Source organism: Haliotis cracherodii, unplaced genomic scaffold (genome assembly GCF_022045235.1).
Source record: "Haliotis cracherodii isolate W230 unplaced genomic scaffold, xgHalCrac1.p SCAF_7, whole genome shotgun sequence".
NCBI lineage: Eukaryota > Metazoa > Mollusca > Gastropoda > Lepetellida > Haliotidae > Haliotis > Haliotis cracherodii.
The window spans coordinates 891,114-906,777 of NW_027266330.1; the positions used below are offsets into that span (position 1 = coordinate 891,114).

The following is a 15,664-nucleotide window of genomic DNA, read 5'->3' on the forward strand; positions in this document are numbered from 1 at the left end:
TCTGTATAAAACAGTACCACACACCTGGTACAAGTCCAAACAAGTAGACAGTCATGTCTGATAATGTCAACAATAAGTCTCTGTATAAAACAGTACCACACACCTGGTACAAGTCCACACAAGTAGACAGTCATGTCTGATAATGTCATCAATAAGTCTCTGTATAAAACAGTACCACACATCTGGTACAAGCCCACACAAGTAGACAGTCATGTCTGATAATGTCAACAATAAGTCTCTGTATAAAACAGTACTACACATCTGGTACAAGCCCACACAAGTAGACAGTCATGTCTGATAATGTCAACAATAAGTCTCTGTATAACACCGTACCACACACCTGGTACAAGTCCACACAAATAGACAGCCGTGTCTGATAATGTCAACAATTAGTCTCTGTATAAAACAGTACCACACACCTGGTGCAAGTCTACACACGTAGACAGCCATGTCTGATAATGTCAACAATTAGTCTCTGTATAACACCGTACCACACACCTGGTACAAGTCCACACAAGTAGACAGTCATGTCTGATAATGTCAACAATTAGTATCTATATAAAACAGTACCACACATCTGGTACAAGTCCACACAAATAGACAGCCATGTCTGATAATGTCAACAATTAGTCTCTGTATAAAACAGTACCACACACCTGGTACATGTCCACACGAGTAGACAGTCATGTCTGATAATGTCAACAATAAGTCTCTGTATAAAACAGTACCACACACCTGGTACAAGTCCAAACAAGTAGACAGTCATGTCTGATAATGTCAACAATTAGTCTCTGTATAACACCGTACCACACACCTGGTACAAGTCCAAACAAGTAGACAGTCATGTCTGATAATGTCAACAATAAGTCTCTGTATAACACCGTACCACACACCTGGTACACGTCCACACAAGTAGACAGCCATGTCTGATAATGTCAACAATTAGTCTCTGTATAAAACAGTACCACACACCTGGTACATGTCCACACGAGTAGACAGTCATGTCTGATAATGTCAACAATAAGTCTCTGTATAAAACAGTACCACACACCTGGTACAAGTCCAAACAAGTAGACAGTCATGTCTGATAATGTCAACAATTAGTCTCTGTATAACACCGTACCACACACCTGGTACAAGTCCAAACAAGTAGACAGTCATGTCTGATAATGTCAACAATAAGTCTCTGTATAACACCGTACCACACACCTGGTACACGTCCACACAAGTAGACAGCCATGTCTGATAATGTCAACAATAAGTTTCTGTATAAAACAGTACCACACACCTCTAGGATCAAAATCATATGAGCACCTTTGTGTCACAAATAATTTTAGTAACAGAACTTTGAAATCAACAATAATAACAGATTCGAGCCCATCGATCTTATTTTCAGCCATGTTCGCCAATGCCTGTATATATATTTGTGTAATTCAATTTGGATTTTCTTTTCTTTACTCTTTGAGCAACAAAAACACATTTCTTGTCACTTCATATTTGACTTGATTTGACTGATTATATGTTTCTGACTAAATGTTACAGAATCCAAGTCCCCACCAACAATGCCAGAAGACAGAGCTCGTAAGTCTATATTGATTAAACCTGACAGATGTAGTCAGTCATTGAGTATATCTGACTCCGTGTACATATATCTATAGATCTGTTTGTTGTCTTTTAATGCTTATGCATTTAGTTACCTTACTTCTGCATGTATCGTCGTTATCTGCCTCATCTGCAACCCTTATGTTTTGTTTCCGGCAGAGTCGACATCCCCGCCAAGGTCAGAAGGTCACCAGTCTCGATCAGGTAAACAATTTGTTTTTCATGACTTCGGAGACACTCGGTACTGTTTAGTGAATATGTGTAGTTTAAGAGGATTGAATAAGGCACACTCTCCATATTAAAGTAAAATGTAAATGTTTCATCTTCATGTAATAGACTTTATTAATAATGTGTTTTTTTTCGAGATTGGCGAGCTCAATTATTTACGTCTGTGTTATACTTGTTACAGAGATAGTGAATAAGGAATTTATATTCTATTAATTTTATGACTGGAACTTCTCTCCCTTTTTACGTAGTTGTGATCCTTAATAGAAACACTGAATTCTGTACCAGTGTATCCTCCCACACATAAGTGACCAGCCATTTTAACTACCATTGACAAGTTGGTTTGTTGTTTAACGCCAGTGATTGACATCATAAGCATCGATCTACACAGTTGGGATACATTGACAGCATCAACCAAGTCAGCGCGCCTGACCACCCGATCCCATTAGTCCCAATGACAATGAAGATGCAACGATAAAATCTTATGAATTGAAACCTAGAATTAAAGTTTGCACACAGTCGCCAACTAGTTAAATGACAAAATATATCAGGTAAACAAATTGCGACAAGTTTCAAGCTCTCAACTGAAGAGTCGAGTATTTTTGTCACGAGTACCTTAAATGCTCCAAAGACAACCGTCAGATTTCACTGCACAGAACAGTTTACAAAATACTATTTGTGTGCCAAGTGGTTAGATTTTTAGATATGACGAAGGTACTGAATATGATTACAAGTTATTGTCTTACAGAATCCAAGTCACCCCTGAATCAGATAGAGGAAGGCATGACCCGTAAGTAACTCACACTTAAATATGTCAGCATGTCAATCACAACTGTTGGTTTACCAATCTATCTTTTCACACAACCTCAATGACAGTGCTTGTATATCTGTGGTCATGTACCCTATATACATACACCACTATTGTCACTACAGTGTGTATATCTGTGGTCATGTACCCTATACACATACACCACTAGTGTCACTACAGTGTGTATATCTGTAGCCATGCATCTTATACATATACACCACTAGTGTCACTACAGTGTGTATATCTGTAGCCATGTATCCTATACACATACACCATTGGTGTCACTACAGTGTGTATATCTGTAGTCATGTATCCTATACACATACACCACTAGTGTCACTACAGTGTGTATATCTGTAGTCATGTATCCTATACTCATACACCACTAGTGTCACTACAGTGTGTATATCTGTAGCCATGTACCCTATACACATACACCGCTAGTGTCACTACAGTGTGTATATCTGTAGCCATGTATCCTATACACATACACCGCTAGTGTCACTACAGTGTGTATATCTGTAGTCATGTATCCTATACACATACACCACTAGTGTCACTACAGTGTGTATATCTGTAGCCATGCATCCTATACACATACACCACTAGTGTCACTACAGTGTGTATATCTGTAGCCATGTACCCTATACACATACACCACTAGTGTCACTACAGTGTGTATATCTGTAGCCATGTATCCTATACACATACACCACTAGTGTCACTACAGTGTGTATATCTGTAGTCATGTATCCTATACACATACACCACTAGTGTCACTACAGTGTGTATATCTGTAGCCATGCATCCTATACACATACACCACTAGTGTCACTACAGTGTGTATATCTGTAGCCATGTATCCTATACACATACACCACTAGTGTCACTACAGTGTGTATATCTGTGGTCATGTACCCTATACACATACACCACTAGTGTCACTACAGTGTGTATATCTGTAGCCATGTATCCTATACACATACACCACTAGTGTCACTACAGTGTGTATATCTGTAGCCATGTATCCTATACACATACACCACTAGTGTCACTACAGTGTGTATATCTGTAGCCATGCATCCTATACACATATACCACTAGTGTTTCTGCAGTGTGTATATCTGTAGCCATGCATCCTATACACATACACCACGAGTGTCACTACAGTGTGTATATCTGTAGCCATGTATCCTATACACATACACCACGAGTGTTTCTACAGTGTGTATATCTGTAGCCATGCATCCTATACACATACACCACTAGTGTTTCTACAGTGTGTATATCTGTAGCCATGTATCCTATACATATACACCACTAGTGTCACTACAGTGTGTATATCTGTAGCCATGTATCCTATACACATACACCACGAGTGTCACTACAGTGTGTATATCTGTAGCCATGTATCCTATACACATACACCACTAGTGTCACTGCAGTGTGTATATCTGTAGCCATGTATCCTATACACATACACCACGAGTGTTTCAACAGTGTGTATATCTGTAGTCATGTATCCTATACACATACACCACGAGTGTTTCTGCAGTGTGTTTATCTGTAGCCATGCATCCTATATACATACACCACGAGTGTCACTACAGTGTTATATCTGTAGCCATGTATCCTATACACATACACCACTAGTGTCACTACAGTGTGTATATCTGTAGTCATGTATCCTATACACATACACCACTAGTGTCACTACAGTGTGTATATCTGTAGCCATGTATCCTATACACATACACCACGAGTGTCTCTACAGTGTGTATATCTGTAGCCATGTATCCTATACACATACACCACTAGTGTCACTACAGTGTGTATATCTGTAGCCATGTATCCTATACACATACACCACTAGTGTTTCTACAGTGTGTATATCTGTAGCCATGTATCCTATACACATACACCACTAGTGTCACTACAGTGTGTATATCTGTGGTCATGTATCCTATACACATACACCACTAGTGTCACTACAGTGTGTATATCTGTAGCCATGTATCCTATACACATACACCACTAGTGTTTCTACAGTGTGTATATCTGTAGCCATGTATCCTATACACATACACCACTAGTGTCACTACAGTGTGTATATCTGTGGTCATGTACCCTATACACATACACCACTAGTGTCACTACAGTGTGTATATCTGTAGCCATGTACCCTATACACATACGCCACTAGTGTTTCGACAGTGTGTGTATATCTGTAGCCATGCATCCTATACACATACACCACTAGTGTCACTACCTACAGTGTGTATATCTGTAGCCATGTATCCTATACACATACACCACTAGTGTCACTACAGTGTGTATATCTGTAGCCATGCATCCTATACACATATACCACTAGTGTTTCTGCAGTGTGTATATCTGTAGCCATGTATCCTATACACATACACCACTAGTGTCACTACAGTGTGTATATCTGTAGCCATGTATCCTATACACATACACCACTAGTGTTTCTGCAGTGTGTGTATATCTGTAGCCATGTATCCTATACACATACACCACTAGTGTCACTACAGTGTGTATATCTGTAGCCATGTACCCTATACACATACACCACTAGTGTTTCTGCAGTGTGTGCATATCTGTAGCCATGCATCCTATATACATACACCACTAGTGTTTCTGCAGTGTGTATATCTGTAGTCATGTATCCTATACACATAGACCACTAGTGTTTCTGCAGTGTGTATATCTGTAGTCATGTATCCTATACACATATACCACTAGTGTCACTACAGTGTGTATATCTGTAGCCATGTATCCTATACACATACACCACTAGTGTCACTACAGTGTGTATATCTGTAGTCATGTATCCTATACACATACACCACTAGTGTCACTACAGTGTGTATATCTGTAGCCATGTATCCTATACACATACACCACTAGTGTCACTACAGTGTGTATATCTGTAGCCATGTATCCTATACACATACACCACTAGTGTCACTACAGTGTGTATATCTGTAGCCATGTATCCTATACACATACACCACTAGTGTTTCTGCAGTGTGTATATCTGTAGTCATGTATCCTATACACATAGACCACTAGTGTTTCTGCAGTGTGTATATCTGTAGTCATGTATCCTATACACATAGACCACTAGTGTTTCTGCAGTGTGTATATCTGTAGCCATGTATCCTATATACATACACCACTAGTGTTTCTGCAGTGTGTATATCTGTAGCCATGTATCCTATACACATACACCACTAGTGTCACTACAGTGTGTATATCTGTAGTCATGTATCCTATACACATACACCACTAGTGTCACTACAGTGTGTATATCTGTAGCCATGTATCCTATACACATACACCATTGGTGTCACTACAGTGTGTATATCTGTAGCCATGTATCCTATACACATACACCACTAGTGTCACTACAGTGTGTATATCTGTAGCCATGCATCCTATACACATACACCACTAGTGTCACTACAGTGTGTATATCTGTAGCCATGTATCCTATGCACATACACCACTAGTGTCACTACAGTGTGTATATCTGTAGTCATGTACCCTATACACATACACCACTAGTGTCACTACAGTGTGTATATCTGTAGCCATGTACCCTATATACATACACTACTAGTGTTTCTACAGTGTGTATATATCTGTAGCCATGTACCCTATACACATACACCACTAGTGTTTCTGCAGTGTGTATATCTGTAGCCATGTATCCTATACACATACACCACTAGTGTCACTACAGTGTGTATATCTGTAGCCATGTATCCTATACACATACACCACTAGTGTCACTACAGTGTGTATATCTGTAGCCATGTACCCTATACACATACACCACTAGTGTCACTACAGTGTGTATATCTGTAGCCATGTATCCTATGCACATACACCACTAGTGTCACTACAGTGTGTATATCTGTAGCCATGTATCCTATACACATACACCACTAGTGTCACTACAGTGTGTATATCTGTAGCCATGTACCCTATACACATACACCACTAGTGTCACTACAGTGTGTATATCTGTAGCCATGTATCCTATACACATAGACCACTAGTGTTTCTGCAGTGTGTATATCTGTAGCCATGTATCCTATACACATAGACCACTAGTGTTTCTGCAGTGTGTATATCTGCATCCTATACACATACACCACTAGTGTTTCTGCAGTGTGTATATCTGTAGCCATGTACCCTATACACATACACCACTAGTGTCACTACAGTGTGTATATCTGTAGCCATGCATCCTATACACATACACCACTAGTGTCACTACAGTGTGTATATCTGTAGCCATGTATCCTATACATATACACCACTAGTGTCACTACAGTGTGTATATCTGTGGTCATGTATCCTATACACATACACCACTAGTGTCACTACAGTGTGTATATCTGTAGTCATGTACCCTATACACATACACCACTAGTGTCACTACAGTGTGTATATCTGTAGCCATGTACCCTATACACATACGCCACTAGTGTTTCGACAGTGTGTGCATATCTGTAGCCATGCATCCTATACACATACACCACTAGTGTCACTACAGTGTGTATATCTGTGGCCATGTATCCTATACACATACACCACTAGTGTCACTACAGTGTGTATATATGTAGCCATGCATCCTATACACATTTACCACTAGTGTTTCTGCAGTGTGTATATCTGTAGCCATGTATCCTATACACATACACCACTAGTGTCACTACAGTGTGTATATCTGTAGCCATGTATCCTATACACATACACCACTAGTGTTTCTGCAGTGTGTATATCTGTAGCCATGCATCCTATACACATATACCACTAGTGTTTCTGCAGTGTGTATATCTGTAGCCATGTATCCTATACACATACACCACTAGTGTTTCTGCAGTGTGTATATCTGTAGTCATGTATCCTATACACATACACCACTAGTGTTTCTGCAGTGTGTATATCTGTAGCCATGCATCCTATACACATAGACCACTAGTGTTTCTGCAGTGTGTATATCTGCATCCTATACACATACACCACTAGTGTTTCTGCAGTGTGTATATCTGTAGCCATGCATCCTATACACATACACCACTAGTGTTTCTGCAGTGTGTATATCTGTAGCCATGCATCCTATACACATATACCACTAGTGTTTTTGCAGTGTGTATATCTGTAGCCATGCATCCTATACACATACACCACTAGTGTTTCTGCAGTGTGTATATCTGTAGTCATGTATCCTATACACATACACCACTAGTGTTTCGACAGTGTGTGTATATCTGTAGCCATGTATCATATACACATACACCACTAGTGTTTCTACAGTGTGTGTATATCTGTAGCCATGTATCATATACACATACGCCACTAGTGTTTCGACAGCGTGTATATCTGTAGCTATTTTTCTAGGTGTATGTGTATATTTTTTGACCATGTATCCTTTACGCAAATATAAATTAATTAATTTTACAGGTTTATTTCTAATAAATCATGGAACACATGTGGTATGAGATATTCTATCCCGCAATCTGCGGATCCTGTCAGATAAGGGATGAAACTCTGCAATAATGCCCATCTATTGTGCCAGAACTTGCTCTACATTAGTGTCACTGAGATATCTGTTAGTGTGTTCGCATCTTCTCACTGATCATCACGTTGTTCATTGTGTGTTTCTGACTTGCAGAGATGGCCTTCACACGGCGGTCAAGATATCAAATAGGTAAACTATTCTTTTACGATGACAAAGTAGACTTTGAATAAGGATTCAAGATCGAAAAGAAAAATCGGTACAGGTTTGGAAAACCAAGATGGCTGCGCGAAAACAAATGTTGTTATAGCTTTCCATCTGGAATCCTTATTCAACGTCCATTTACCACCAAGAAATAAGGAAGAGATTGGGTATTGCTTTTAAAAATAGTTCATGAAGCCAATCGGAGCTGTAGAAGTTCCTGCAGGTTCTGCCGAAAAACTGATATTATACAATGAAGGGATGAGGGGAAACGGTAACCACGGCAACAGTTGGCTTGAGCAGCATGCGGTGATTTTACATTGACACATGGACTGTGCGTGAAAGCAAAAACAAATTATCTCGGTACTTTTTTACACTGGCGGAAAATAGTTAGCTGTGCATAGTTAGCTATCAATGGAAATAATCACATGACGTGTTCATATATTGCCGATGCTGTGTTCATGCCAAGGGGTGCAATTTTGTTGATCTGCCATTTCATTGCCGGTTCAACAATTGCACCTGAGCCGTACTTTTGTATTCAGCCACGTGCTGTCCGTGTGTTGACAGTGTGTCTTGTCTTGCCTGTCTGCCGCCGATACACACGCCAAACTGCCAGTAAATGTTTCTGACTAACTACCAACTTCTTCTTCTTTTTAGTGTTTTTGATCACGTGATTATCATGTATGATTCTGAGACATCCATGGCAATTATATTTTAATGTGATCTTTATGGTGGACAGGAATGTATATAATATGTATATTAATCTGCCCACAAACCAGTAATACTACTGGGCCATGACAAGACCGGGAGCAGAGAAATAACAGAACGTCAAAGGCGGTGAAAGAGTTTGTACACTGAATGCATGCTTATGATAATCCACTGCAACTAGAGGGAGGCAATCCATGTATATGTTCGGACCAGTGGACTTCGTCAATAAGATGTCGCCTTCTATTTCAAATTCATCTTTGCCACCTGTAATAACTTTTGAAATCGTTGATTTCACATCAGTAGCTGTCAGCAGTAATTGGGAGGAACATAAAATAACCTGAAACATAAAAGAAATTGTGTGTTAGACAAACTGTGATTGTGTTGTTTGACTCATGCTCTTCTATAAGTAATGGAGTGCTTGTCTTTTTAACAAAAGTACTTATTTTCAGAAAATTTGATATTTTTTACGGCATTGCCAGTTTTTGGATCTTGAAGACGCAAAAGAGAAGAAATATTTCCTGTCTATATTTCACCTATTTCTGCCCGTAGTATTAAAATACTCACTTAAAGCATATATATATTTCGGTACTGCAGAACAGCAATTGTTTTATAAATTGTGACTGGACGTCCGTTTGTATTATATAAAAAGTTATCCCATCGTGCACTGTTTATTTACAAGAGTTGGGTTGTAAACGATGGAAGGGGCGGTCGGGTAGCCTAGTGGTTAAAGCAATCACTTGTCACGCCGAAGACCCGGGTTCGATTCCCGACATGGGTACTATGTGTGAAGCCCATTTCTGGTGTCCCCCGCCGTGATATTGCTCGAATATTGCTAAAAGCGACGTAATACCATACTCACTGACTCACTGACTCACTAGACGATGGAAGACAAAACTCAGGGATGAAGTTCAAGGACGACAGTCGCCATGTTTGTTGTTCAAGTTGGATCAGGGTTGACATGGTACAGGTTCATAATCACGTGACAGAACACACACCGGGACCGCTCTGTCACTTATGGTCGGGGTAACACTTGTCAATAAATCTTTCAAACTTTATTTTTGAAAGATGGAAAGCTTGAAAGCTCAATGCCGCTTCCAACGTCTTGCCTCCGTACAGCGTACATCACTGCCCAGTTCCATTAACGTGTTTTAGTAGAAAGAAACCTTCTGCTGTCTGTACGCGCAGTTAGCTTAACGTTTTTAGCCAACATCACGGCGTCTGATCAGGTCTTTGACACATCCCATTCATGCGAATTAAATCCTGTTCAGGGGCGGATCCAAGAACTTTTGGGAAGTGTGGGGGTGGGGGTGTGTGGGGGATGGGAGTGCACACACTCCACATCTGCATCCGTCTTTGGCTCTTAATTTTTGTCCATTATAAAATGACCTCAACAACACCATGTTTAAGTATACAAATATGTCGTACCATTGTCTAAATGAAAACAGTATGTATTAAACATATCGATACCTACTGAAAATTAAAGTAATTCTAAACAACAAAGCTCGCTATATATTTCCGTAAGTTTGCTTTGGCGCGAATCTATATAAAACATAATGCACGGTCAAGTTGCAGCTTTCTTAAGAATCGGTTCTATTCTTGGTAAAGTCTTGACAGAAACAGGAAATCGCATACTGTAACAAAAGCAATGTAATAGTTCACGGAGTGAGATACATTTGGAATCTACTTATCACGTGGTGTCACAAGGAACTGCATCACGCTTGTGGCAGTAGAGATGACACAGTTCTCTTTCAATATCCCCTATCATAAATCCCACTGTCAACAATGTTCAATAATACTGCCAAAACTCTTTACTCTTAAGATATGATTACTTTTGTGAAAGCATGGATGACATGAACGCAGATACAGCTTATTGCTGTAACGAGCAAACAGGTTCTCGACAGTATACAGGATGTACATCTGGTGACATATGACCTCTCTCCTTGAGGTTATGGCCCGGGAAGGCGAAAATCAATCCCTCAGAGTTAGAAATTACGTTCGCCTTCCCGGTCATCACAAAAATTCTTATTATGGCAGATGATCGCCTTCCCGGTACTTGTTAATTACAAAGAAAACACCAATGAAATGAGGACACTATTTAATCTGGGCAACATAGTCAATATATAACAAGTATAGTATAACAAATCATATATCATGCATGTATTTGAAGATGTATATAGATATACATTTTATCATTTATGTAATAATTCAGTTCATTCCCAGTGCAGTAGATCTGCCACATCGTCAATGTAGTCCATTGTTGTCGTCAATTGGTTCAACAGATCTTCTTTCAAGGCACGGAGTCTAGAGTCAATCACTCGGTATTTTCTCTTCCAAGCAGGTGCTCTTGGGTGAGCGCCTAGCTGCTCAACCCTCACTTCTGTTAGAGATTGTTCACGTTTCAGAGATTCACTACCTCGAAGATGTTAGGGTGAGTCTTCTGGGCGCTCTTGTTCAGGTGATGATGCCATCCTTCAAGGTTGTTGTTTGTTCTGCGTCCCTGGTTTCCGAAGTGATTTCACAGGTCCTTGCTCCATGATCCTTCTACCCATGTACTGGTAACATAGCCCATGAAGCGCGTCACCTTGACGCCTTGGGGACTGTCTGCAATCGCATCAGCCCACACGTCTTCAACCATGTCTAGTGGCAGCAAGGGAAGGGCAGAAGCTCGTCTTACAACCTTCTTCACTTCTTCAACGCTAGTGTGTTCTGTTGCCAGTCCTTCCTTCTGTACGCGTCGCCACATACACTGGGTAAAGTGAAAGAAGCAGCCTCTAGTATGTGTAGTTGCGAACACAGATTGAACGGCGTTGTGTGTCTCTTTCTTTATTTTTCCGTCTCACGAGTTCAGTGGAAGTTAGTAATCACATTCTCCGAGTTCAATTTTTTTTATCTCTTTCTTCACTTTTCCGTCTCACACCACCCCAGTGTCCTCAATGTATAAGTGTCCGTTGTATACATAACGAGGGTACACATCACTGATCTTTTCATTCGCCATCCCGGTCCCCAGTCCCTTACTCCTCCATTCGCCTTTCCGGTACTACTGGTAAATAGATTTTCGACTTCCCGGCCCGACACCCTCCTTGATGACAACAGTTTGTTTTATTCATAATATGCATTAAGATAATATTTCATACCGTTCGTTATTTAATTAATGTCGGATAATTTACAATTTCCCTAAAGGTTTGATTTTCTGTATACGTGTAGAAGCACGAGTTTTATATTCTGAAAATACCGGTATCATTGACGGTATGGTCCATTGATATTCTGTACCGATTTAAGTTTAGAATTGTCTCAAAACAGCGGAGTTCAAGTAGTTGTTGATGCAAGTGTATGCTGTACTTTATAAAGAAGTTAAAATATCATGAGCACACTCATTAGACGTAATCAAGATGGGTTGTATCTACAAGTTAGCGAGTAAAATGTCGGCAATGTATATGGACAAAATGTTAGCGGTCCATTTGGGCACAGTCCATCGCGATGGCTATGAATGGATACTGACGTAGAAGTTTGAAGCTTGTATATTAAGGAAGCTATGATAGTGAGAGTGTTTAATACTTCAGCGCTTGGTTATACTTATCTAAATTATTATATGGTTACAGCATTGTCATAACATTCAACGTTTTGCATTTTTGTCGTTTTTATTAAAATGATATCATATCCTATTATTAAGCAATGATAACACTTATCCATGTCTTTAACCTGACAAATAACTCAGTATTTATAACCTTTCATAATTTGAATTGCTGCATCCAAGAGAGAAATTAATTCCGATGACACGAGTCAAATTTTGTATTTGTTCGGTGAAATGTAGACGAGTTAACAACCCAGTGGCTAGCATACGCTGACTCCAGTCACTGAATAACGTCGTGCGACTTTCCTGAAATTTCAATATCTATATCTCTTTACAATTTATATATTATACAAGTAGAGCAGGCAGTATTTTAAACATCTGTTTCACGATTACGATCTAAATAAGAAATAAAAGAAATCGTTCTTTCTTTAGTGAAATTTACAGTATAATAGGCGGAGACAAACAAAACACTTTTGGGTCACTTTCAAAAAATTGACTCCTCACAATCGTGCATGTCCACTTTCATATATTTGCGATGAATGACAGATGGGACCTGCAGGTCGCGTATTACAGTAAATACAGCAATGTATGAAGCTCGTCACTATTGTCCAGTCTTTGTACCGGCGAGAATTTGGCCCTCGCCTGTCTACGCGTATGTATCAGACAGGAACCCAGTCTATCATTGCTCGTCCTGCGTGAATTACGTGTTCATATTTTAACTGATTTACATATAGATTACCCGGCGCAGAATTAATATAAACTGTTTATGTGACTAAGAACATACATAACACATATTTGAACATTGAACTTCAAACCAATATTGGCGCCGGGAAAGCTCATTGGATAACGTGCCGGCCTAGCGCGAGACAGGTCCCTGGTCGAATCCCGCGGTCGGCACATTGTGTGAAGCCGAGTTAAGTTACCCGTCTTCGTGTTACACAAGGTTTGAGCAACCACCATTCACTCACTCACTCACTCACTCACTCACTCACGCACTCACCCACGCACTCACTCACACACTCACTCACTCACTCACGCACTCACCTACGCACTCACTCACACACTCACTCACTCACCCACACACACACTCACACACCCACACAAACACTCACTAACCCACCCACTCACCCACACAAACACTCACTCACTCACTCACCTACGCACTCACTCACTCACCCAAACACCCACCCAATCACTCACTCACTCACTCACTCACACAAAGCAACATAACAACAGGGCATATATAAATGTGGTTGTAATGATGTGATGACTCTCTTCATCTACGGCCATATATGTAACGCATCAGGTATCAAAGATCAGCGTGCGAAAAAACACATTTATCTTAATATTATTTTAATTTGACCAATGATAAATGCAGAGTGACAGACGGTGTTTTTCCAATATATAAAGGTCACCCGCCCAAAATATACACAGATAAAATATTGAAGCTTACATAAAATATTTGACATAATGACATTTCTTTGTTTGTTTGTTTGTTTTATTGATGTTTAACACTGCACACAACACTATTTCAGCTATATGACGGCGTTCTGTGAATAATCGAGTCTGGACCATACAATCTAGTGATTGACATCATGAGCATCAATCCACGCAATTGGGATACGATGACATGCATCAACAAGTGAGCCTGACCACTCGATCCCGTTAGTCGCCCCTTACGACAAGCGTACTCACATTTTACGGCAAGCATGGGTTGCTGAAGACCTGTTCTAACCGAGATCTTCACGGGGGGAGACAAGCATGGGTTGCTGAAGACCTACTCTACCCCGGATCGTAACGGGTCCGAGATATAACTTAAATATAAATACTGTCCAAAGCGGTGTCAAGCCAAACTCACTCACTTATTCAGAGCCATGCTGGTCCCTCAGGGTGTATATTGGGGTACATTTCCAGTATAAGCATGCCTCGCATGTGGATGTTAAGGCCGCAAGAAATTAGAAATTTTTATTGTAAAAATCAAAACAAACAAAAACCAGCAAGGGAATGCGGGAGGCCATTTATTTTTTACAGTTCTATTTAATCTAATCGAACTATTTAAGGCATCATGCGTGTTCAGTAGGCCTCCGTGTGTGGAGTATTTCATCAAGTAAAGAAGGTAGGAACACACATATTAGCTATATATCATACCTCTGGGAACTTGTGGTGGGGGGGGGGGGGGGGGGGGGGGGGAGATCAGTGGTGGCCCAGTCGTCTAAGGCGTCGCGATTCGCTGTGCAGAGTTGCGTCCCTTGGGCACGCCAGAAACTTATGATTGTGGGTTCGAATCCCGGTTCGCCCCGATTATGTTTCTAGGTTTGTTAGCACTATACCCGTGCTCGTGGGTTTCACCGAAGTGGTAAACGTCTGAGACCTGCATCACTTCGGGCTTTCCTCCCACATTAAGCTGACACGCCGTGATATAACTGGAATACTGTTAACAGCGGCGTTAAACCCAACTCACTCACTCACTCTAGGAACCTGGAGGCAACAGAATAAAGCGAGGCGAAGTTTTGTAGTGAGGCGGTAGGAGATGACAATGTAAAGTTTTGTGGCCTAAAGTAGCGAATATGAAGATGTAAAACATCGAACAAGCTCGTTTTTCATTTCATTACACATTGGTCTGAGCGAATGATGTTTTAATGAATATGCTAGCCCTGTATAATGTTACGTCATCGAGAAATTCACTAGTCTGTGATTATTTATTTAACTGACGGTGTTAGCGCGAATAGCTTCAATAACTACTGATGCGGCTTTAAACAATATTTACTCACTTAATATATATATACACATAGAGTTGATTCAGTTTCAGGACGCTAGAGTTTTCACTATCATTTGACATTCATGTACACAAGTATAGGAGACTGTAACAACGGAAGACATAGGAGTCTGTAACAACGGGAGACATAGGAGACTGTTACAACGCAAGACATAGGAGTCTGTAACAACGGGAGACATAGGATACTGTAACAACGGAAGACATAGGAGTCTGTAACAACGG

The 15,664-nt window shown here is 40.2% G+C and overlaps 1 protein-coding gene across 1 annotated transcript in view; it reads left to right on the forward strand.

The window, feature by feature from the left end:
- The window catches only part of LOC139447136 (ankyrin repeat domain-containing protein 29-like), a 53,041-nt gene that overhangs the window by 7,338 nt on the left and 30,039 nt on the right, over positions 1-15,664 (forward strand). The window contains exons 4-7 of the mRNA XM_071228316.1: positions 1,543-1,581; positions 1,762-1,806; positions 2,576-2,617; positions 8,343-8,378. Of these exons, the coding sequence (XP_071084417.1) occupies positions 1,543-1,581; positions 1,762-1,806; positions 2,576-2,617; positions 8,343-8,378 (162 nt within the window). The remainder of the gene's footprint in view (positions 1-1,542; positions 1,582-1,761; positions 1,807-2,575; positions 2,618-8,342; positions 8,379-15,664) is intronic.